Here is a 25,082-nt window from a genome sequence, read left to right as displayed (position 1 = left end):
CTGCTCTGTCATACTGATGTAAGTCCAGGGAAGCTTTACTAGCACTTTTCTGAATCTGGTCTGTGCGTGCAAGGGCAAAGCACTGGTTTAATGCTGTATGTTGGTAGGTGGATGTCAGTAATTGAAGACCTCGCAGATCAAGTACAGAAAGCTCAAGCTTTGTTACCACTTTGGGAGTTGTATGATGGTTTACTCATCGAGGCAAAAGCAAAGTTAAAACAACAAGAAGAACAGTGCAATCAGCTCCTAGGTGCTCCCATACCTGAAGACAATGCAATAGAGGTCTTGAAGCAGAAGGTACAGGATGTGAAGGTATGTGGAGTCTCTTTACATGGTTAGGACCTGATTGCTCTTTTGCGATCAGTCCTTTTCTATTTTCTCTAAATACATTGACCAGATCCTCAGGTCAGTAGCTGCATTCAATGCAGCCTGCAAAGAGAGGGCAGAAGTGTGGGAGTACTGTATTTTTGTACCCCCTCATTCTGGTGCTGGCGCACGATCAGTTTAGGCCCACAAGTTGAAGAAGCAGCCAGAATTCTTTGTCCTATACTCACAGTGCTGTCCAGCGGGACAGCATTGCTGCTGGAGGGTGGGAGAGTAGGGCAGGGGGTAGCATTTCTTGTGCCAGAGATGGGGTGCCAGGAGCAGCTGGGGTACAGCCAGTTGCTCTTGCTTTATGCCCCCAGCAACCCCCACATTCAGGGAATTGTTGACTGGCCTTTTGTGGCAGCTGCCTGTCCCTTTGCCCTTGCCATGCAATTGAAGGGTAACGTGCGAAGACTGAGAATCCCAGTGTGCGTGGAGGAGTTGCTGGTAGACAAAAAAAGGCCAATTTCCTATAGGTTTCATAGCTTTTATAGACATTAGGGCTGGAAGGGACTTTGCAAGATCATTGGGTCCAGCCCCCTGCCCAAGGGGCAGAAAGTCAGCTGGGGTCAGATCACCCCAGCAAGATAAGCATCCAAGCATTTCTTAAAGTTATCCGGAGTAGGTGCTTTTACCACTTGTGGGGGGAGTCTATTCCAGACTCTGGAGACTTGGATGGTAAAGAAGTTTTCCCCTATGTTCAGTCTAAAACTGTCTTCCAGCAGTTTGTGACCATTAGACCTTGTCTTTCCTTGGGGTGCCCTGCTGAACTGACGTTCCCCCAGATCCTGATGCACACCCCTAATATACTTGCAGACCATCACCAAGTCCCCCCCAAGCCTTCGCTACTCCAGGCTGAAGTGTCCCATGTCCCTCAGCCTCTCCTCATAAGGCCTGTCCCCTTGTCCTCTAATCACGTGCGTGACTCTCCTCTGGACTCTTGGTATCTTAAATTGAAAAAGATCAGGGTGCAGTAGATCACTGTAAAGTATATCTGTTTAGGTTATCTGTGACCCGGACCTGAGGCCACAAGCTTTCTTTGATAGTAAAGTTATCACTATATATTAACTTCTTTGCATCTGGCTTTTTGTGAGAGAGACAAAAATAGCATAATCCTTATTCTAGGGCATATGCTCTATCTGGCCTGCTGTGTTATTTCATACATTGAACTGTGTCAGGTGCCCTAAAGGAAGGTTAAAAAACCTATCCTGCATTTGGTCATTTTTATATCATGGAGAGGAGATTCCAGATTTTTCTTTCTACAACAGAAATAAATGACAGTGCCAAAACTTGAAGTAAAGCACTTTTACTTTGCTCTCCTATAATGACAGTCAGAAATGATGTATCTGTATCTCTCAGTAAAAAGAAAAGAATTATTTGCAACAAAAAGACAAGGACAGTATTTGTATCTAATGTGATGCAGCTCTCTCTTTTGTTAGATCTCTGGTCACTATCTGTGGAGAAGAGCAATGCAATTTATTTATTATTATGAGAATAATAGGCTAAAAGAATAGGGACTGTCAAAATACTTCATGAAATATTTATTTGCATCTCGTATTTTGTACCAGTGTGGATTTAAAAATCCATCCAATCTTTTTCTCTGCTCCATATTAGCAGATATTAAGGTTCATATTCTAGTAGCTGTGAGTTGATACACAATAATATCAACCCTACAAATAACAGGTTAATTCCAAAGTGCTAAATTAGAAATAAAAAGGGTCATTTTTTGACCTTCATAAGCAGCTGAAACACCAAATTTATACTACGGTCAATTCCAAAAAATTTCAAGAAAGCAGAAGCACATTTTTCCTATAAGGAAAGCAAAGTCACTCTTTAATAGGAAAGTCAGTCAGAAGAAACCTTTTTTTACCCATTTTCGCCACAGATGTAATTTTCAGTGGAAATGGCCCAAGGATTTTCATGTATGGTATCAAGAGGAAGTTGCAGAGAATTACCATTCTGGAATGATAATCTGTAAAATCCTTGTAGGGAAAAAAAACAATCAGCAGCACAGTGTAGCAGTGCAAGCTGCTTTCTTTGTTGGCCAGAGTGAAATTTTGTAGTATTGTTGCTTTAGAGAGAAATTACAATGGTTAAAAATTAAACAGGGAAGTGGTGCTGGCTCCTACCCTGGGGATCTTTAAGAAGAGGCTTGATGCCTACCTGGCTGGAGTCATTTGAGTCCAGTTTTTTCTCCCGCCCAGGGTTGGACTTGAAGATCTACAAGGTCCCTTCGACCCGACTTCTGTGATTCTGTGATAAACAGGACTCCAGGACAAACAAAATGTGAAGCTGTTCTGGAGAGGATGGATATTCTAATTTCACTCTCTTTATTTCCGTCAGATCTGTAATACTCTTGAGTGCCAGGAATTATTACTGGTCAATACTGTCCCACTGAACTTGGGTTTTACAAGGCATTGAAGAGAGCGTGTTGGGCACGTTACCTCCTTCAGCATTTCCAAAACTCCCAAATTTATATATCCAGATAGCTTGAAAGTCTGCCTTCAATAAGGCGTATGGCTTCATCTCCCTGATGCTGCTCTTAGACTTCTCAGTATCAAAAGCAGACCCAGAAGAAGGGGACGCAATTCTCATTAAAGTCAATGAAGTTGCAGCCCACAGCACAGTGGCTGAATTGTACTCAGGGGGTGCATCTACACGTTCACTAATGTGTCATAGTGCGTATTAAGTTTAGAAATTATATAACCAAGTACTAAACCAATGTGCAGTAACTGGGTGCACACCTTTGTAGTGACACTACTCAGCAGTAGCCTAATAATACTGCACAGTAGTGTATTAGCATTGTTTCTTCTGTGACGCAGTACTGTGCAGTATTATTAGACTACAATGCCTTTAGCGTCTCGTGTTGACATGCCCAGTGTGCATCAACAGAAGAGGTTTAGTTACAGCAGTAAAGGATGCCAAATGAATAACGTGCACCAACAGAAGCTTGACTTTATATTCTTGATCCTTCGCTTTAGAAATTGCAGCATGGCCTTCAAACCCTGAAGGGAAGCCGCCTCCAAATTTCTGAGTTGTCAGAGCAGATAACACTGCAAGCTGATGTAGTTGCACAAGAAGCTGTTTCAGAGAAGCTGCAACCTCTTCAAAGGATAACGTATTTGGAAAAGATGTTACAGATGAAATCAAATGAATTCGAGGTACTTCTTTGTGTATTAGATTAGCTCTTGATACAGTTTAAATCTTCAACAACATCCTGTTATTCCGGACATCCAATTTGAATTAAGTAGAAACATGAATGGATAGTGCCAGCCGAGTTAAGAAACAGTAAGCCATCCTGCGTAAGCAGGTAAGGAAAAGGTCAGCCTCTCATTTCATGCCTGCCATCTGTTTGTCCACCGTCCCATGCTATACGCTTGTAAACCAGGCCATTAATGTGCCAATGGAACATTTTAGGACTGAAGCTGGTTAGATAGTGGTTTTCGTGTCTTGTGGACATTTTAGCAATTTCATAAACTTTTCTGTTCAGCCTTGGGACTAACTTGAGACCTTTCAATGTGTTTTGTTAAAAATGAGACCGATCCACCTCAGAATAGCCAATAGCCTGGGCACTGAGGGTTTTCCTTGGGATGTGAAAGACGTGGGTTCAAATCTCTGCCCTTAAACAGGTAGAACAGGCCTCCCATATTAAGAGTGTATGTGCTAGCCCGGGGGGGTTTCAACCTTTTTTAGTAAGTGTACCTCTGCCATCCAGACACGGGGGAGCGGAGGCAGTGTGGGATGGTGGATGGTGGCTGCAGTCACCGCCACATGCAAACTCCCCCCACTCGTCCCATCTGACCAGCTGGGTGGTGCCTGTGCGGCCCACAGAGGGGCGCTGCTGCCCTTGCTCTGCCTCAGCCCTGCTCCTGGGAGGTGGCGGTGCAGGCTAGCGGGTGTTGGTGCTCCATCCCCACCTGCCCACGCGTACCCCCTGGGGCCTTCCCAAGTACCTCCAGGGGTACGCGTACCCCCAGTTGACAACCCCTGTGCTAGCGACTGGACCAATGTAGTCACGGTGGATATCTCTTCCTGATCAGAGGGAAGTTCCATCATGGACTTGAGAAACTTTCCCCACAAAAGCTTTGTCAAAACTATCTCCTGTGAAAAGTTTAAGTCTTGATGAATTGGCATTTTCCAGTGGAACACCATTTTGTTAAATAATCTCCAACAAGCTCTACTTCATCTCAGCTTCATGTCTGGAAGCCAGGTTTCTTTCTGGGGAAGAGAGGTTCTTTTTGATTTGTATATGTGGCACTACCACTTGTGCAAAATTGCTACATGTCATTTCTCATCAGTCATTTTCTCTTGTGTATATTTGTTGCTTTATCAAAAAGTCATTCTTCTGTAATTCTTGCCATTCATTCCCTACAGAACTGTGATTTTACTGCTCTCAGCCAAGGGATAAAACAACACCCAGTTTCTCCCAACCCTGGAGATGGGAAAGAAAGGAAAAAAAGGAGTTTCCCAGTGCTCATACTTTTTCCCTCTCAAAAGATCAGTGGGGTCGCAGTCTCAATGTTCCTTCCTTGAGTTGGAGCAATAGAGGAGTATCCATCACCCACCTTAACTCCCATAGACCTTATATAGGAACAGATTGGACCAAACTCTGCATATGGTAGATCAGGGAGTGAGGACATGTCTATGAAATGTCTATGACCATTTCAGTGAGCTTCCTGCTCCTTCTGACCAGTTATGTCCTGGCTCCCAGAATTTACCCCAAACTGTGCCATTCCTAGAAGCAGACCTTTGCGTAGATGACCCATGTTTTTCCCTGTTCCTTCAAGATCAGTGTGGATCTTCCAGGATTTGTTGCTCTTCTGCTCAAATATGTATTATTAACCTGCTTATAATCTCTCATCCCTAGTTCAATCTTTTGCAACTGGAGGATTTCAAGAATTGTTTGGAAACACTGGAAGGTCGTATTAAGAAACCCGTAGAAACTTTGGAAAAGTTGTACCTACACAAGAAAGAGGAAGACTCTGAATTGCTCATGGTACACTCAAATATTGCAACTCTAAGATGAATAGTGGTTAAGTGTGATAGGTTACAAGAAGGATTTGGGGTTGACATCCTTCCCTTTTTCCAAAACAGTCTGTGAATTTGAGTATCTTCTGTCCCCATGAGTGGCCTGTCCTGCCTTTTGCTCAGGCAGTTGTACAAAGGAAGCTTGCAAGCGCCAGTTCTCCAAGCTTCCATTCCCTGCATTAGAACAGTGCGTGCACGGGGTGATATGGTCTAATTTGGGAATAGCCTGCATCCTCCTCTGCCTGTATATAAAGCAATGATTCCATTGTACTCCTAATATTATAAAAATCACATTTTGATATTTCCTGGAAATGGGAAAAAGTAATGACTTGCATCTATTTTAATCCGTTGTTTGCAGAGCCACTTCTTGGAGCTAGCTGCACTTTCTCCCGAAATAGAAAACCTGAATGAAGTGAGTTTCAAGCTAGCACTTAGCGATTTTGCCATGAAGAAACTACAGAGTTTGACTCGACTGTGGGGCCAGAAGACAGCAACAGCCCTAGAGCGCTGCAGGTAGGGAACACAAAATAATTACCAGCTATTTCACCTTCCAGGAAGAAAGTTTTAGAAAAACATTTTATACAAGTAGCTCCACAGATTTTTGAGGAAGCATTAATTTCCAGACTAATTCCTGCAGCTTAAACTAGTAACGACAAATTATAGTATCTTTATGTATATTGTTTATTTGGAGCAAAAGTTTGTGGCTTTATATGCCTTTGTCCAGAAACTGGCACAATGAGACTGTGATCATAATTGAGCCCTTTGTTAGAGCATAAACACTTGTTACTAGAAAACGTACAATAAAATAGCTCCTTGATTCCTCTTTCTGCAGTGAAGTTGAGGGAATACAATCTGATGAAAAGAATTTTCATCAGAAATATGAGAACTGGAGAAAGTTTCAAGAGAAGATGAAAGAGTGTTTGCAAGCAAATATTCCCGGCAGATTTGATGACCTTCAGGAGCATCAGAGAATATATGAGGTAATAATATAGCTCTTCCCATTTCCTAAATAACTATATAAAATTAATTCTTCTCAGTGGGATTATTTGGAGAGAAAAGTACTACTCAGTGTGATTAAGAATGGCAGAGTCAAGATCATTGTTCACTAGCTAAAGTTTAATGCAATGCAAGGAATGCGAGTCTCATTGAGGAGTTCAACATGCTTCAGGCTTGCTGTGGTACATAACCCCTGATTTGTCCAAGTACCAAATATGAATATGCCTGTTGAACTATAAAACTACTCTCTAAGCCATGCAGGGTACCCAGAAGTTTGGACAAATCCTGACTTGAATTTAGACAGCCACGCTTGCCCATTTTACAGTGGTAATGTTTGAAAATAATGCATCTTGCATATCATGTTTGAAAGTGCTGTATTTTACAGCAGCGTTTGAGAATGCTGCATTTATTTACACGTAAAATGTTACACTGATGTTCTGATAGGAGAAGTCACGATTTTTCAGCAGCCGAAGTTGTTTAAATGTCTGTCAGGAAATGAACATACGCTCTTGTTCTTGCACCCTTTTTAGAAGCTGCAAGCAGAAATTTCTGTAAATCAGCAAATATTTAATCCCATCATATCCAAAGTGCTTCTCTTCCTGGAGTCGGAAGAAGCAGAAAAAAGGTAATCATTTTTTTTCCTCAGATCTTCCAGAAAATAGGGCTGGTGATACAGGAGGTTGCATCCTTCCCCTGAGTCAATATTGAATAAGTGCCCCTCAAGCTTTAAAAGAGACTGTAAACCCTGCTTCTAGCTATACATGCATTAAAGATGTCCCCATGCATTTTGCAAGCAGGGAGAAGAATGCTGGTGGTCTGGCCTAAATCCATTTTAAGTGGTAACTGTATGTCCTGCACCCCAAATACAATTCTACCTGTAGTTTCTGCTTAGACAAAAGATTCTTTACTGTCAGCCTTAATCTGTTGTCTTGTTACTGTACCCTGTTATAGCAGGTAAGTTGACAGGGGAAGAGATTGTAAAAGCCTGTGCAGCAGTAAGGTGAGAGAGCGTTTAAGAAGGTCACCTGTCTACAGAGCTTGCTGACTACCCATGTCCATCATCTAATCGTTTTAAATCCAACACAAATCTAATTGGGTAATGAAGAACCAAGTTGGTTATTGCTACTAACTACATCTCTGAAATTGCACTGATATACCCTTTGGTTTTATGTGCAGCCCCATCTTCCATAAAGAACAGACACATGACAAGTGTTTAGCCTTCCCCCATTTCCTCTTTTACTGAGGCATCATCTGCGTCATCCAAGAATTATGCTAGCTGAATCCATGTTTTACTTGGCTTAGGCCCTGTAGACTAGGAAAAAACATGTTATGTATCAAGTTAGAGAAAAAATATAAGATCAACAAAATGGTTTGAATGGATTCTGCAAAACATTGCTTTGTTTTTGTATTGCAGACAGGTTCTAAACTTGTTTTTTTGTGGCTCACTACAGCTCTAGAGCAGTGGTTCTCAACCAGGGTGCTGCAAGATCTTTTTAAGGTATTGCATGATATTAACACTGTTAAGTATGCAAACAACCTACATATGCTTCACAAGATAAGCCCAAAGATTTAAAATAGGAATCGATGGCATCGAAAACATTCTGACCTGTTGTGGTCGTTCTGAGTTCTGTGCAGCAGAAGAATTACTCTTTTGTTTTCACTGTCAAAAAATGAATTAAAACTAAGAGTTGGCATTTTGTGAGGGGTGCCTTGAATTACTGCTCTAGAGGCTTGAGTTTGAACCCTACTCCATGCTTATGCGGCTAAAAGCTTTGCCCAAATGACCCAGCTTTAATTAGGGCACATGGCCATTCAGGCTGGAGGGAGAAAGGTTATTAGACATGATGTTACCAATTGAGTTCTTCATGTACTGTTGTCTATAAAAAATGGTGTTTATTAACCATGCTACCCCAATGGGCTGATAGGCTTCAGTAGACTTCAGGTTTGACATTTTTGGGTGCTGGGATCTAAGTCTCACCTTCCCTGTTACATAGTAGTTAAGGGGTTCCATGTATACCCTGGTTAAAGCACAATAGAGATTGTCATTTTGCAAGAGGGGCAGAAATCTATTACTACAAGTATTGACTTCCATCTGCTTTGAGCTTGCGTTTGTCACAGTTTGCTTCAGAGGGAATTGAACTCTGTGTTGTGTGGAGCAGCAGGAAGAATTCTCCTCTGTTCTTGTACCACGTTATAGTTTCGTGTCATAAGTTTTGATGCCAAGAGCTCGTAATGCCCTGTTTTGTTTTGCAAACTGCTGGAAGACAACCTTAAGAGAAAGATGTTGATGTGTCATATTAACACTCTCCAAAATGTTTTCCTCTTCAGAACAGAGTTTGTCTCCAAACTTTCCTTGTTGAAGGAGGAATGGCAGAGTGACATCCGGATGGTTCAGCAAAAGAAAAATGAGATTGATGGACGAGTGAAGCAGTGGCAGCACTTCAGGGTTTCTCTACAGAATCTCTCAAAATTTCTTACCGATACAAATAACTTCATAACTGCTGTGAAGTGCCAAAGCAGCTACAGCCTTTACCATCTGCGGAATTTGATCCACAATTTCAAGGTTATTGTTTTATTGCTTATAACCAAATGAGACAGTCCTGTTTTTAAGACTGAAATAACACCTCTCCAGTAAAATGAAAGAATTATAAAAGCAAGCACTTTGGGAACAAAACAAGTGTCTGACATCTTTTTTTTAAAATATAGTATAGGCAAGGCCACAATAGGTGTTATCGCAAAGGAGAAGTCTCTTCCTGAATGCTGTTTTTAATGGTTAGTTTATGACATGTAGCTATATAGGTTTATGTATCCCTTATCAAAGATGCTTCCTATGTAATATAACTACCTATATGTATCTTCTCCTAAATTATATGTCTAAACTTTTTTGGAATCATACTAAAATTTGGCCTTAGTGATGTTTCATGGCAATGAGTTCTACAGGGGCTGAAAGGCACCTTGTTCAAGCTTGCGGATGACACTAAGATGTGGCAAGAAGTGAGCACGTTAGAAGGGAGGGACGGGCTACAACTAGATCTGGACAGGTTATAGGGGTGGGCGAATGAGAATAGGATGGGTTTCAACACTGACAAGCGCAGGGTGATGCAGCTGAGGAGGAAGAACTAGCAGGGGAACTCCCTTCTTGTCAGTGCAGAGGCAGAAAAGGATCTTGGAGTCGTCATTGACTCCAAGGTGAACATGGGCCAAGGTGAACATGGGCCGGCAGTGTGGGGATGCAGTTAGGAAGGCCAACCGCACCTTGTCATGCAACCACAGATGCATCTCGAGCAGGTCTAGGGAGATGATCCTCCCCCTCTATGCGGCACTGGTCAGGCTGCAGCTGGAGTACTGCATCCAGTTCTGGGTGCCGCACTTCATAAGGGATGTGGACAACATGGAGAGGGTCCAGAGGAGGCCACTCGCATGATCAGGAGGCAGCAGGGCAGGCCCTACGAGGAGAGGCTACGGGACCTGAACCTGTTCAGCCTCCACAGGAGAAGGCTGAGGGGGGATCTAGTGGCCGTCTATAAACTTACCAAGGGGGACCAGCGGGGAATGGAAGAGTCCCTGTTCCCTTGAGCACTACCGGGAGTAACAAGGAATAACGGCCATAAGTTGATGGAGAGTAGATTCAGGCTGGACATCAGGAGGCGCGACTTCACGGTCAGGGCGGCTAGAATCTGGTACCAGCTTCCGGGGGAAGTGGTGCTCACTCCTACCTTGGGGGTCTTCAAAAGGAGGCTAGATAATCACCTAGCCGGGGTCGTTTGACCCCAGCATCCTTTCCTACCCATGGCAGGGGTTCGGACTTGATGACCTGCTCAGGTCCCTTTTGACCCTACCTACTATCAACTATGACTTATGTCCTCTATTAAAAAAGAATCAGCAGCAGCATCATTTCCTATCAGCTTTAAGTTTCTTGCTTTCCAGTTTAATTGAATGCCCCTTTGTATGTTAGGAAAATGAGAAGACCAAAGCCACCACTTCATCAGGCATTTAGAATATTTGTTTTAATCCCTCATTAACTACTGCTCTGCCTGCACTGACACAGTTCATTAATGCTGGAGCCTCAGGACTGTTCTCACTGCCTCATGCACTTGCTGCCGGTCTGGTTTGTTCTGCGCTTGTTTTTTCCTGCTATGAAAGGTGACCTGTGGCAGATTTTTAAAAATGAACTTTGGTGCCTCCATTGCTGAAAAGCCTTTCTTCCCTGCTTGTTTTTTACTAAAAAGTAACAAGAATGTTGCCTCTAGTCTTTCTTGGTTTTAATGGGAGGCTTGTTATGGTTCTCTGCCAAAGGATGTTGTTAGCTAATTTTTACAGGTGAGAAATGATGTGGTCAGTCTTGAACAGACTTCTGGTACTTCTCCAAATTGTGGCTCAGTCGAAGCAAAAGGTGTTAACCAAAAACAGTTGCATAAACTTTTAATTTGTTTTGTTTTTTTATTGTATGACTAACAATCATATTTTCTTTTTTGTTGCTCGCTATTCATACTCTTGACAGCCTCCTTTCACTAGATACAAAATCATTAGAGGGTCTTGCAGTCTAGCAAGTGCCTGAAATTTTAATGGAAAAAAGCATTAAAAAATGCAGGTCTTTTTATATAGATACATATAAGACTGGTATCCTTTCTTGCTTATTTATTAATTGCCTTTGATAGTCACCTTTTAAGAAAAGAAGTGCACAGAGAACAATTTTTTTGTAAAACTCTCTGGTCTTGGAGCAGACATTTAGAATGGTGTTGTGGTTTATTTTCTAGGACAAGGAAATACTTCTACAGAGGTGGCAAACCACATATTTTGGAGCCCTTGATATTGGGGAAAAGTTACGTAATGTCTCCGACCGGGAGACCAGCACTGAAATACAACAGGAGCTCAGCCAGTTACAGGAACGCTGGAATGAAACTCAGGTTCAAGTGGAGAAGATCATGAAACAGCTGCACAGCACCCTGCAGGTATGGACCACATGCTGTCAGAGGAGGGGCAGCGCACACAAAGGCCTACATCCTTTTCTTTCTGCACAGGGGAGATGCAGCATGGTTTGGCAAGTCCTAGAGGCAACCAGGCCAGTGGGCTGAGGAAGGTGCAAAGTGTGTCTGCAGAGTCCCAAAGGCTGTAGTACCTTCCTGGCTCTTTTATGGATGGGGCTGCAGCATTGCCCACAGAAATTTGGCAGGGGGATAATGACTGTGGCATCCAAGGATAGACAGAGTCCCTGAAACCAGTGTCTTTGACTGGAGGGGATAGCAGCTCTGTTTCCCTACCAGTACCCGTGGAAGGGTGTATCTCTCGGTCTGTGGCCATTTAATGTTTTACCAGCTCATCTCCAGACTAAGTCACATGATAGTAAACTTTGCTCATACTCCAATGCGATTTTTCTGGAGGAATTGATGACTCCCTGGGAGATGACTCCCTGCTGGTTTCACAACTGTAGATGCTGGTGCCTGTGTGGAAGGCCCAGGTCATGGACTCATGTCTGTGTTGAGGGGCTGTGCTGCTGCATGTATGCTGTTGTGAGGAACCTTTTTAAGACTGTAGTAATGCTACTTAACTCCTTTCAGGTTTTACAGCTGCAAAGCACTCGGGTCAGACGTTCAGACCAATGCCATTAGTCATTCCTCATTACTCTCCTGTAGAGGCTTTGCAAATGTAGTCTGTGCCAGAGGGAAGGCCTGCATCCCTCCTCATACCCATAGCCTCTGAAAATAAGGGGTTAATCTATGCATATTTCTATCCTGAGGTACATTTATTGTCATAGCTGATCAAAGCATAATGAGTCTGAAATGTAAATCATGATTTAATTGCTCTCCTGTGTAAAATTACGCTCATGAGACTCTCAAGTTTGAATAAAGTGAGATATGGGCAGCTTGAGCAAAAATATGCCATCAGGGGAATATTAAACATGAAATTATTCAGTTCTGCCACAAATCCATGAATAAAATTCTTTGTGAGAATGAGTCTGTCCACCAAGAACTTAGTTCACAGATTCACAGAAGTTTAGGGCTGGAAGGGACCTCGTGAGATCATTGGGTCCCGCCCCCTTGCTCTGGGCAGGAAAGATCACTTTTAAGTGATCTCTTTCAACTCGTAAAGCAAATCAAGTATGAGATGACTCTTTTTTAATTAACTACAGTGTGATATGTCACTTTTCATTTCCATCCATAACTTTTTTACTTGTGCAAAAATAGAATTGGGACTGCTGTGAAAAGCAAATAGAGGACCTGGAAAGCAGGCTGCGAGAGCTCAAGGCACAAGAAAAAGAACCACTTCCAGAAGAACATGAAGAGCTCCACAAAGCTAAGGAACATGTGAAGGTATACCTAGGATGTGTTGTATGAAAGAGACTCCTTGTATAATACTTGAGGATGCATCTACACGTTCATTAATGCGCTTTTGCTAATGCGTACTACATTTAGTACCTCTGGGCATGTATAAATGAGCACTGAGGCTGCTCCAGCGTGCTGGAATTCCAGTGCATCACAGCAGACTTGATTAATAAAATCTGCTAGCTTGTGGCAATTGCTGTCTTGTGTATCGGTGTCCCCATGCTTACAAAAGGCAGCAGGGGCACTGGAAGCAAAGCTTGTCAAATGAGCTTTAGTTCAAGTGCCCCCACTGCCATTTTCAAGTTTAGGAGATGCAGTGCTTTCATTAGAGCGGCTCTTGGAACTGCTGTATTTAAGGTGCCACCTCCCCACCCCTGGGGCACGTGTAAAAGTGCCCTCCATTGTGAGGTACTAGAAAAAGGTGCATTCACCTTTTTGAATGCACATTAGCCAAAGTGCATAGTTTTTTTTGTGATGTTTTTTAATGTGCAGATATACCCAGTAACTCCAGCAGGTGATTTTTGCCTGCTTCCTTGGTGAAATACAGTTCCTTCACAATACTGGGAACTTCTCTTCTGACTATCTGACATAACATCCTAATATCTGCTTTTGAGTCCAGGTTCTCTTAAGAAGTCTGGGTGAAGCCATTAGGAACCTTCTGTGCTCTTTTATTGCTCCAAGTCAGTTATTGCTATGTCCTTGATGTGGCTCAGGTTTTTTCACTTCTTCTCTGCCTGTACATTATCAGATTAGAGAGGTCCCATTATTAAATTCCTTTCAACCCATCTGTCACCTTAGTTTCCCTTCAGAGTAGCTGGATGTTTTTACTCATTGGATTATTAACAACAGAATCCTCAGGGACCTTATTTGGTTGTGTGTCTATGAAGCACCTTGCACACATGTAGTAATTAAATAATTAGAGGAAAGGAAAGGAAGGCTAGAGGTGGGGAGGAGCTGTTATTGTCAATAGTGAAAGACTTTGCAGCCAATATCACGCCACAAAAAATATTTTGAGTGCAGGAGCCATGTAACAATTCTGCATGTTGCCTGCTTAGTCTTTAAGTCATCCTGGTTATGAAATAAATTGATTTGCCTTTGCGAAAACAAGTAAGCCGATTAATAACACAGCTTTGGATGGTTATCAGTTGCCTGAAGTCTTTCTGATGCTTGGCTGCCTTTCCTAAAAGAACAGCCTTCTATAACTTTTGAGTATCTGTATCTACGCAGCATTTTGTAAAATTGTCTGCAGCCTGCCGGCTCTTAGCTTGCTACCACCTCTACCAGGAAGGGAGCTTCAGCAGTGGGAAGAGACAAGTTCCAGTTGTGCTAACGGAGGCACTTCCCTGAAGTCCAGGCTGTAGCAGAGCACAAGCCCCAAATGGTGTTAGGGAGCATGAGGACCTGTTTTCTGCATTCGATTCTCCTTTTTCGGGGCGGTGTTGTTCTCATGCCTAGAGTCTGATCTAAAATCCAAAGAAATGTCTGTCCCCACTGGCCTTTGAATTAAGTTTTTCATTTGTGCATATGTTAGTGTATAACTTTGCACTCCTGCGTTTTTTCAAGGCGTAATTTGTTGCGAACAGAGACTTATTTTTAACTAGATACGTGGTGCTCAACAGACCGGATGACTGGCATGGGCCAGATTCCTGTGTCCCAGCTTGGCCCTGTGCACTGGATGCAGCGGTGGAGTGATCCAGTGTGCCAGTGTGATCCAGCATGCAGGACCATAATTTGACAGTGGGGGAAGCAGTGGCTGTGCTATTTGCCATGGCTCTGGGAGCTACAACAATTAATACTGCTACAGGTCGCACACAGCCAAATTTCTGGATCCCTGAGGAGCCCCTGGGCTAATGGACTGGAGGCTGAGCACCACTGAACTAGATGATCACACCTTTTTAGTTTAGTAGGTTAATATTTTTTTTCAGTGTCTCCTTTGAAAGCTGAATGGTGAGTCTCCTTTCAAAATTTAAATGTGCTATTCAAAGGGGCTGCTGGCGTAGGAAAAGGTTTCTGGATCCTTAATACTTTTTTCCGCCCTGTTCACCTTCCTGGAGTCAGTGGGTTTTTTTCTTTGTCAGCAGAAGGTGAAAGGTTTCCTGACAGGTTTCATTGTAAAATGTAGCTCTCCTTCATTTGCAGAACACTGCCATTTCCTTTCTCTGCAGACTGCTGGGCAATTACTCCTCTCCTTCAGCGAGAATTTAACACGTTACTTGTAAAAAGCCATCAGAAAAAATTATATCCTTATGACAGTAGGAATGGGTCTGTCTTTACCTTTCTTTTCTTAATTGAATTGCTTAGAAATTTCAAACTGAAGTGGCTGGCGAGCTGCTAACAGACCAAATGCTTGGAATGACAAAATTCTGTGTGGCCGCAGGAAAACTGGAGGGAAGCGGGTTGTAGTTTCAAATAGAAACCAGATGTGGAGGAAAATATGCATTCTGGCAAAAAAACCAAAAACCGTGCAAAGCATAAGAAGTCGTGCTACATTTATTAATTGAAGTGCATTTGCAATGCGTTTCTGTGTTCTGCTGGGGGCTGCAGGATGGCAGGTAACTCCTAGAGCATATTTTGGTATTTTAAGAGATTCATAGGAGGCTTCTTTGTGGCGCCAGTAGGAAACGTGCTGCTGACCAGCAGGCTCAGGCCCAGACCCAGAATGAGGTACATTGGAGGACACCCTCTATTACAGCTGAAGAGAAGTCCATGTTTTCTGCTAAGCATTTCCCTGCCTCTCCTGTGCAGAAAAAGAAAAGGCAACAGCAGCTGAGGAGCCTGCTCCTAGCAGAGACTTTCTCAGCCGTACCCTTCTGGCTGCGCCTCTGCAAATTCCCCTCCTCTCTCTCTGGTTTCCCTTCCCCCACAGGCCAATCGGGGGATTAGCCAACAGGTTTGGAAAAAAACAGGAGCTTAGTGTAAAGGATTGTGTTCCTTGTGTTTTTAAATGCAGGGACTGGAGAAGTCACTGGCAGACTGGAACGAGGACATGAAAGAACTCAGTAATATGAAGGCAGACTTGGCTCACTGTATCCTTGCAGAAGATGCGATGGTGCTGAAGGAGCAAGTAGAGCATTTGCACAGACAATGGGAAGAGCTCTGTCTGAGAGTAAGTTGCTGAATACAGCGTTCATGTTCCCGGCTCCTGGCACTGCATTTGGGGTGAGATGTCTTGGGGCCTAAGCAGAGCGGAAAGTGGCATGCTGTAGTCGACAAGAGGGGAATCTTTTTGAGCACTATCTGCAGATGCCGCTGCTTTTTAGAGCTGAACAATCGGGGTGAAAGTTAGTCTGGAGGCTGTTCCCTTTGTTTCCAAAACACGAAGTGCCCTAGTTAAGCAAACTCCTTTAATAAGTGTGTGTCTGAAGTGCGGGAGTGAAATGAAGTAAAGGGCTATGGCAGTTTGGGAGGCTTTGTTCTAGCTCACAAAATGACAACGCAGATAACTAAGGGGAAATGGGAATAGCCTAAAACGAAGGATGGAAAAACTTTTTCGGGGGGGAAGGGGGAGGTTGCTGATCCTGCCACCCACTTTTCATCTTCTGAATTCACAAAGGGATGATATGTTGTGGAGACTGACTTAAAAACCAACACCAAGAAAGCTAATCGGTGAAATGTTCACGGGAATCAGCAACGAGGAGCTAAACTTGTTATGAAGCCTGTTCTTTTGTGTAATGTATTTCCAAAACTGTGCCTGAGCTGTCATACAGCATTGACTGTCCTTTGTGGCCTCTTGCTGTATTAACTTCAGTTCAGCACAGCTTTTACATTTTATGGGACTCAGTTCATCAACGGAAATCAACTGGGCTGAATTTAGCCCTTTGTTTTAGTAGCTTAGCTTATGAGTATTGCAGGAATGCATTTTTATGTTTGTTACTAGTGCAAGGCAGTAAAAAAAGAGCAAAATATTATTCTAAATCTTGATTTTAAGGCGGCTCTGAGTGAACAACACGTAATCACAGAGTAACAAAGGTCACGTTTTGTTGAACAAAAAAAATAATAATTTGGGGTAAATTTATTATCTTGGGGGCGCAAATCTTACCCAGGCAAAGGGAACTCCAAGGGAATTCTGTTGAAGAAAGAAATGCAGGATCACACTTTGTGTGAACTTCCATGTGGGGGAAATGTTTTTATCTTTGCTCCAAGTGAATATTTTGCCATGAGCCAAGGGGCTGATCTAGTGAAAATACACGCACTGTTTTCCTTACTAGTACAGATTACGTATACTGATTTGTAATGCCAGAATTAACTGCATGGGATGGTATTGGGCATGTGTTGGAAATGCACGTTTCAGCACTTAAATAAAGGAAACCTGATTTTCCTGTGGGTGCTCAGCATGTGTACTTTGACTTGGAGTGCCCAGCAGCCCTAAAAATCAAGCTATTTTTATGTGTCTACCTACAAACTGCCCAAATTCATCATCTTTTAGCCATTGCACTTTAAGTTCAAACATGCTATTAAAGCATGTAGTCTGAGAGATGAGCTGGAGCCGGAGACTTAAAGACTTTGTATTCTTTGCGGGCAATTGAAATTTAAATGCAGAGCTAAGAGAGGCTTTAACAGCCAGACACTGCAGCTGTCATGGCTATCACAGAACGGCTGCCAGATGTTCGTGCTGGAAAGGACAGGGAGATAAACAAACAGCTACAGCGCAGATGCATTCAAGGGGATTATTGTTTGCATAGCTGCCATTGCACGAAACATGTAGGTTAACAATTCATAGCAAGAAGAAACATAGTGTATTTTAACATGTCTATCTGGAGGTCTAGTATGTCTGCAGGCATGTTGGCTAGTAGTGCAACTTCTGCTTCACAGAAAGAGGAGTTAAAACCACAGCAGCAGTATTACAGAAATGTGGTCCCATTGGCAGCACAGGAGGGAAGAGTGGCTATTTTGAGGCCTTTCCCCTCATTTCCTGGCAAAATCCCAATAGGAGCCCCTGGGTTACGGTCTGTCAGACAGAGCTCTGTGAGTGGCAGGGGGCTGCCGTTCCACAGAAATGTGCCCATTTAACCAGGCAGAACGGAAGTCGGAAGAGTTGAAAAGGAGTTAATGCTGCCTCCGTTAGCATTGTCATCCCCTCCTTGCCAGCTTAATAGAGGAGACGCATTGCAGGTGGCAGGGGGTGAGTAGAGAGATCCTGCAAGACCAGTGTCACAGATGCAGAGGAGTACTCATCAGTGGGGCAGAGGTCCTCAGCCAACTGTTTTTTTTGTGGTAGTTTTCATCCTTATCCAAGTCATACTCCTTTATACAGCCCTTTCAGCCCCATGTAGCAGGAATAAAGAAGCCATACAGATGTAGGGTTGTATTTCCCCAACCTATCGGCTTCCAGTACATGAAGAACATGTAGGGCAGTGGTCACCAACCAGTGGATCTCAATCCACCGGTAGATCTCAGAGCCTCTTGAGATAGATCTTGGGGTCAATCCGAGGCTGGGGTGGGGGGCTGAGTGCCCGTGTGCATGCACACACGTGCCCCAGCTCAGCAGGTCTGTCCATGGGGGAGGGAAAAGGCAGGGGCGAGATCCAGGCCGCCATGGTGAGGGACAGTGCTGCAGTGGCAGGACCAGGGGTAAGTTGAGTGGAGCCCCAGCCGGGTGGGTCTTACCTGCTGGGGAGGTGTGCCCCAAAATAATTTTTTCTCCCTCTGCCTTGATCTGCTTCCCCACTCCCGCACCATAGACTTACATGCCGGGCAGGGAAGAGGAGGGTGGCAGCAGCGCACAGTAGATCTTGGGTTGCTTTTAAATGCCAACGGTGATCTACTTAAAAAAGTTGGAGACCACTGGTGTAGGGCCTATGTTCTCACAATGGCAAGAGCAAAAGATACAAGGCCAAAAAAGGGCTTTTTAGTTGTTCCTGTTCTCTCACTGGCACTTCCAAGCTTCACACAGGCTAAGGACAGATGTTCAAAAAGTTTTTATTGGCTGGAAGTAGGGGTGCAGCAATAGAGATTTTTGGGGGCCAATACTGATAGCTGGTATTTAAGGAGTCATATTGGCTGATAGCAATCCGATACAGCTGCCATCAGCTGGTCAGTCGGTTGTGGTGGAAGGGGAGGAGGGAGGGAAGGACTGTGGGGAACAGATCAATGCCCCCTGTGGTGAGGGAAGGGGAAGGGGAAGGCGCTGCCCATCTGGTGGGGGGGGCATGGGATGGAGCTGCAGCTCATGGGGGAGGGGGCTCCCACTGTTGCTTGCACCCGGGGAGGGTGGGGGGGGCGTGTGCCCCCAGACCTACATGGTGCCAGGTGGGCTGCAGCTGTGAGGTGGAGCCAGTGCTGAATGGGGCTCTTCTCACTGGGCTTTTCCAGGTGCTTAGGTGGAAGTGGGGTGTTCAGCCAAGGCAGCGCGGGGCTGGGAGTGGAGCTGCAGCAAAATCTGTTTTGGCTACAGCCTCCTTCCAGCACCACTGGAGCCTGTTTTGAGCCCAGCCCCTGGCGAGAGGAGCCCTGTGCAGTGCTGGCTCCAGCTCCACCCTGCAGCTGCAGCCCACCCCACACAGATCCAGGGGCACACACCCCCTCCACCCTCTCAGGGTGCAAGCAGCGGCAGGAGCCTGCCCCCTTCCCACCACGAGCTGCACCACTGTCCCACGGCTCCCCTACCATCCTCCCTGTCTGGGCAGCATCTGGCCCTGCCCCTGCCCCCTCCTTCACCACAGGGGGCACTCATCTGATGCAGACAATTTTCTTTACATCAGTACCAATCTGATATCTGACCAATGTATTGGTGGACCCCTAGCAGGAAGCTATTGCTTGTGGCTTTGAGTTAGGCCAGCCATGCATAGAGTTTCAATGAAAATACTTGACTACCCCAGAAATTACTGCACATTTTTTCATTTGATGTATTTTGCCCAAATGTTTTGTTTTTGCAGCTTTTTTTTCCTTTTTTAGAGTACTAAAAATTGTAACTTGTACTTTTGTCATGTCAAGTGTATGGACCTTTGAAGGGAGAGGTTCAGATACATTTTAAAGTCTCTAGAAATTACTTAAAACAGTTTTTCTGTAAACATGAGGCCACTGGAAAAGTCTTAGAATAAATACTTTTAGTGACTAGAGAAGTGGATGTCATCTCTCCAGTGTGATGATGCAAGTGTTGCTAGGCCTAACAGTTTGCATTTAATCAGAACTTAAAAATACCACTGGTCTAAAAATTTAATTTTTCAGTCCTGGGTGTCTGCTGCCCATAACTTCAGAAGGAGATCTTCCCCCTCTATATGGCACTGGTCAGGCTGCAGCTGGAGTACTGCGTCCAGTTCTGGGCACCACACTCCAGGAGTGATGTGGACAGCATGGAGAGGGTCCAGAGGAGGCCACTCGCATGGTCAGGGGGCAGCAGGGCAGGCCCTACGAGGAGAGGCTACGGGACCTGAACCTGTTCAGCCTCCACAAGAGAACGCTGAGAGGGGACCTGGTGGCTGTCTATGAACTTATCAAGGGGGACCAGCAAGGAATGGGAGACCCTGTTCACCTGAGCAGCTCCCGGAGTAACAAGGAATAATGGCCATAACTTATGTGAGAGTAGGTTCAGGCTGGACATTAGAAGACACTATTTCACGGTTAGGGCAGCTAGGATCTGAAACCAACTTCCAAGGGAAGTGTGATGGCTCTTACCCTGAGGGTCTTTAATAGGAGGCTTGACAATTACCTAGCTGGTGTCATACAAGCCCAGTATTCTCTCCTACCTAGGGCAGGGGGACGGACTTCAAAATCTACTTAGGTCCCTTCTAACCCTACATCTATGAATCTGTTCATGACAAAAATTGTTTGATGTGGTTACCTGTGATAGCAGGTGACTGGTTTCAGCAACTCAGAAAGTGCCTTCTTAGTTTCATAGTTTCTAGGGTCGGAAGGGACCTGACCGGATTATTGAGTCCGACCCCCTGCCATGGCAGGAAAGAGTATTGGGGTCAAATGACTTCAGCAAGGTGTACATCTAGCCTCCTCTTAAAGACCCCCAAGGTAGGAGCCAGCACCACCTCGCTTGGAAGTTAGTTCCAGATCCTAGCCGCCCTGACCGTGAAGTAGCGCCTCCTGATATCTAGCCTGAATCTACCCTCTGCCAGCTTGTAATCTTCTAGTCTCGTGTTCCTGAATGGGAGCAACCACAAAGCTTAGACCAAAGGCAGGCAATTATTTAGGGTGGAGGGCCGCTTACTGAGTTTTGGCAAGTCATCAAGGGACACATGGGTAGCCCCACCCTTTGATAGGTGCCCTGCCCCCTGGTTGCCATCTTGGGACCAGAAATCCCGCTCCCTAATCCCTGACCATTGCCACTAGTAGTTTTTTTCCCTTGTGCCCCAAAAGCACTCTTTTCAGCAAGAGGGTTTGCCATCTCAGAACCAGAAAAATACCAAATTATATTCTAAAAACCAAGCATATACTGCAGCGTTCATTAATATAATTTAGGAAATATTTTTGTCCTGATTTGGAGGCGCTTGTGTAGTGTACATAGAGGTGCTAGTATAATAGTTTAAATTAAGTCTTATTCTTGTATATTGTGGGAGTCTGAGTATAGGTTTGTGGGTATGCGGGGTGTGGGTGTCCGTGTGGGGTTTGTTGAGGGTGGATAGGCGTGGGAGTGTAGTGGTGTGGGATGTGGGTGTGTGTGGATTCTGTAGGGGGCTGTGAGTGTGTGGAGGGAGAGTGGCTGGGGAGGGTTGTGGCTTGTGTGGAGGGGGAGGGTTTGCCCACAGCCCACCCCCCTGTGGCAGGCAGAGCCCCCACCAGTGCTCCTGCATGCCTGGGCTCTGCACTCCTGCTGCTCCTGGCCTCGGGGCAGGATTGGCACAAGCCCCATGCTCCTGCTCGCTGCCACTCCCCTATTTGCCACCACCATCCTTCTCCTGCCACTTCTGCATCCCTTCCCCCCCCCACCCACCCCCCACAGCACCACATCCCAGCTGCTTCTGCAGTCCCGGCAACACAGCCGGGAACCAGGCGGTGCTGGAGCTGGTGGAGGAGCAGGGAAATGGCTGCGGTAGGCAGGTGGGAGGGGCAGTGAGCAGGCACACAGAGTTCAGCAACAGCTGGGCAGGAGTGTGGGGCCCGCACCAGTGCACCAGGGCTAGTACCAATGGGGCCCAGAATAGGGCAGCAGAAGTGTGGGGTCTGGGCCAGCAGCGGTCTAAAGGAGCTGGGCTGGCTCCTCCATCACCCTGCTTGAGCAGCACAGCCCAGCTCCATACAGCCCCTGCCAGCCCAGACCCCACGCTCCTGGACAGAAACTGCTGCTTGGCGCAAAGGGAAGCGGTCCCTCTCTCACCCGCCGCTAGGCAGTTTTAGATGTGTCCATGCCGCGCTAGGCTGCGGTGCGGCTTCTTCACGGCCATCTCTGTGCTGCCTAGTGCAGCAGCCGTGGTCATGTGAAGCAGCTGCAGAGCAGCTCACAAGCAGCACTGAAGGAGCCACGCGTGCAGCACGGGCTCTGGGTGGACACAACTAAAACTGCCCAGCGTGCAAGGGGATGGGCTGCTTCCCCTTACACTGAACAGCAGTTTCTGCCCAGCCACTACTGCTGCTGCTCAGCTCCAACAGGCAAGCCTGGAGCTGGTGCAGGACCCAGGCTCTGCAGCAGCAGCGCAGGACAAACTGCTCCTCAGTGCAGGACAAACTTGGCCCCTCTGTCTCCTGCTTCCAGCACTGCCTGGTTCAGCCACTCAGAGCCCACGTGAGCCTGCCTGTGCCTGGTCTGCACTGCCACTGCTGCCCCACGGGGCAGCCCAGAGGCAGCAGTGATGTAGCAGAGATGCAGGACAGCCCCACGTGGACTTGGGGCAGCTGCACCAGGAGGCATTGGCCATGGGGAGGGAACCATTTTTCTCCCATGCTGAGCAGGAATTTGTCTTGCACTGCTGCTGCTGCTCAGCCCAGACAAGCGAGCATGGGGTTGGGGCTGTGTGCGCTGGTCTCTGTACTACAGGGCTGGAGTGGGGAGGACTGGGAGTGATCAGGCACATGGGAACCAGCGACAACCAGGCGGGAGTGTGGGGCCTGTGTCTGTGTCCCGGGGCCAGGACCAGTGGGCCCAGAGCAGGGCAGCAGGAACTCAGGGTCCCAGCCCAGGAGCCCTGTGGAGCCGGGCCAGCTCCCCTCTCTCCCTGCTGGTGCAGCCCAGGCTGGCTCCACAGAGCCCTGCCAGCCTGCACACTGTGCTCCTGCCACCCCTCTCTGGGCCCTGCTGGCGCTGGCCTCAAGGCACCAATGCTGGCCCTGCACTCTCACACACCTGCTCGTTTCCAATCCCCGCACCCCCACCACTGCTTTCCCCGCTTTCCTGCCCACCCGTCGACCACTCTGCACCACGTGGCCACGTGGCTCCCGGCTGCATGGCCAGACCGGAGGATTCAACAGGAGCCAGCCCCGCCCCAAGGACTGGGGCGATCACCCGTGGTCCTCTCCTGCCTCCCCACCCATTTTTACCTGAACTTCTTGCTCCCACGCAGGGAGGCATGAACAGCCCCATGGTCCCAGGCCAGAAACCCCTGCTCGGCAGAGGCTTCCGGCTGTGGGGGGCCGGGTTGGGTGGGCCTTGTTTTTGCAGGGTCCTGCTGTGGCTTCCCCTGTGTCCTACTGCCCCTGGCTCCTGTCATCTTTGAAAGGCAGCCTGGGGCAGATAAATATTAATTTTCTAAATTTTTTAGGGGCCCTGCGGACCAGATAGAACAACTTGGTGGGCCAGATCCGACCCACGGGCTGTATTTTGCCCACCCCTGGCTTAGACTAATGCCTTTTTAATGAAGTCTGCTGTGATAATATAGTGTTAAAAAGAAACAGATGCATATTGTTGTCTTGCATACTTTCAAATGAGATCTGTCATCTTTGGCTTCCTATTGTGGGAGGCATTGACAGCTGTCAAGTGTATTCCTTTCCGTAGGTGTCTCTGCGTAAGCAGGAGATAGAGGACAGACTCAATGCGTGGACTGTGTTCAATGAAAAGAATAAAGAGCTGTGCGCGTGGCTGGTACAGATGGAGAGCAAAGTATTACAGACCGCAGATGTCAGCATTGAAGACATGATAGACAAATTACAGAAGGTAAACAGGAAATCAGCTTTTCTGGAACCACATTCTAAGAATTCTTAATAGATAAACCCTCGCTAAACTACCAACCTAGGACCCTTACAATCCATAGCTAGAAGATGAGACCCTCAGTTCCTGTCTTCATCCCAACTGATGATCTGTCATAACCCAGAAAGAAATCCTTGTGGATTAGAACATAGAAGTTCACTGTCCTTATGCATGGGAACCATGCTTCCTGATGGGGAAGTACAAGACATACAGGAACTTAGTATTATTAAGTGAACACAGAAGCTCCCTTTCTCATAAGTATCCTTTGGAGGAGATCTTTGGGGCTTCTAGTAGTGATTCATTGTTTACACCTGTTCTAACCAGCATCTGCTGTGGTAAAAGAGCTATGCAGTAAATACATTCAGAATGATCCCAGGAAATGTGCAGTAGTTTCTTTGCTAGGTAAACTGGAACTCACTACAACCAAAAATAAAACTAAACCTTTAGAGTGAGATGGGAAACAAACCTGACTTCCTTCCTTGACATAGAACTCAATTCAGTTATAACATATCAACTTTATATAGACAGTGCAGATGTTCTTTCCTTATGGCTTCATGGGTTCTGTATTTAATCCCAGCTCTCCTGCATTTAATAGCACCATACAAATAAAAAGTCCTTTGCACTGGAATTTGGATTTTTTTAAAGTAGCTCAATTAACTAAATAAAATCAAAAGAGGAAAGCAGAGGGACATTTTGAACTTAATGCCTGCATTTAGGAATACTTACTGTGACACTTCCAGTTTTCCACTGAAAATGAGATGTCAGTATAATGTTTTTGTGTATTTCTGTAGAAACCTTAATCCTCCCACTTCAAGTCTGCCCCACTTATATATATACCACCACCACCACATCCCAGAAACATGATTTCACCAAGAAATAGCTGTCTTGTCTACTTAGAATGAGTAACACTTGTATGCATTTGTCAGGACTCCATGGAAGAAATCAACCTGTTTAATGAAAATAAACTACATCTGAAGCAAATGGGTGACCAGCTGATCAAGGCTAGCAGCAAGAGCAGAGTCACAGAAATAGATGACAAGCTCAATAAAATTAATGATCGCTGGCAGCATCTCTTTGATGTCATCGGAGCACGGTAAGAAAGGCGTTTCAGGTCTCTGAGTCACAGAATCATAGAAGTCGGGTCAGAAGGGACCTTATAGATCTTCAAGTCCGAACCCCTGGCAGGGCAGGAGAAAAAAAAAAAAGTCCTATCCAGATGAATCTTACCATGTGAATTTAGAGTTACCCATCTCAGAAAGATACAGATTTGGTTTTAAATGTTATGAATTTGGAAATCAGAA

General features: G+C 45.6%; 1 protein-coding gene across 1 annotated transcript in view; it reads left to right on the top strand.

Annotated features, from left to right (window-relative positions):
* SYNE2 (spectrin repeat containing nuclear envelope protein 2) overlaps positions 1-25,082 on the top strand; it is a 256,377-nt gene that overhangs the window by 187,713 nt on the left and 43,582 nt on the right. The window contains exons 90-101 of the mRNA XM_019550841.1: positions 108-312; positions 3,348-3,527; positions 5,234-5,362; positions 5,753-5,907; positions 6,227-6,374; positions 6,921-7,015; positions 8,719-8,953; positions 11,148-11,342; positions 12,576-12,701; positions 15,664-15,819; positions 23,590-23,748; positions 24,708-24,874. Of these exons, the coding sequence (XP_019406386.1) occupies positions 108-312; positions 3,348-3,527; positions 5,234-5,362; positions 5,753-5,907; positions 6,227-6,374; positions 6,921-7,015; positions 8,719-8,953; positions 11,148-11,342; positions 12,576-12,701; positions 15,664-15,819; positions 23,590-23,748; positions 24,708-24,874 (1,950 nt within the window). The remainder of the gene's footprint in view (positions 1-107; positions 313-3,347; positions 3,528-5,233; positions 5,363-5,752; positions 5,908-6,226; positions 6,375-6,920; positions 7,016-8,718; positions 8,954-11,147; positions 11,343-12,575; positions 12,702-15,663; positions 15,820-23,589; positions 23,749-24,707; positions 24,875-25,082) is intronic.

The sequence above is a fragment of the Crocodylus porosus genome, unplaced genomic scaffold (assembly GCF_001723895.1).
Source record: "Crocodylus porosus isolate Cpor-Errol unplaced genomic scaffold, CroPor_comp1, whole genome shotgun sequence".
In the NCBI taxonomy this organism is placed as follows: Eukaryota; Metazoa; Chordata; order Crocodylia; family Crocodylidae; genus Crocodylus; species Crocodylus porosus.
Note: the sequence above shows the minus strand (reverse complement) of the source record. Positions and strands in the feature narration are given on the sequence as shown.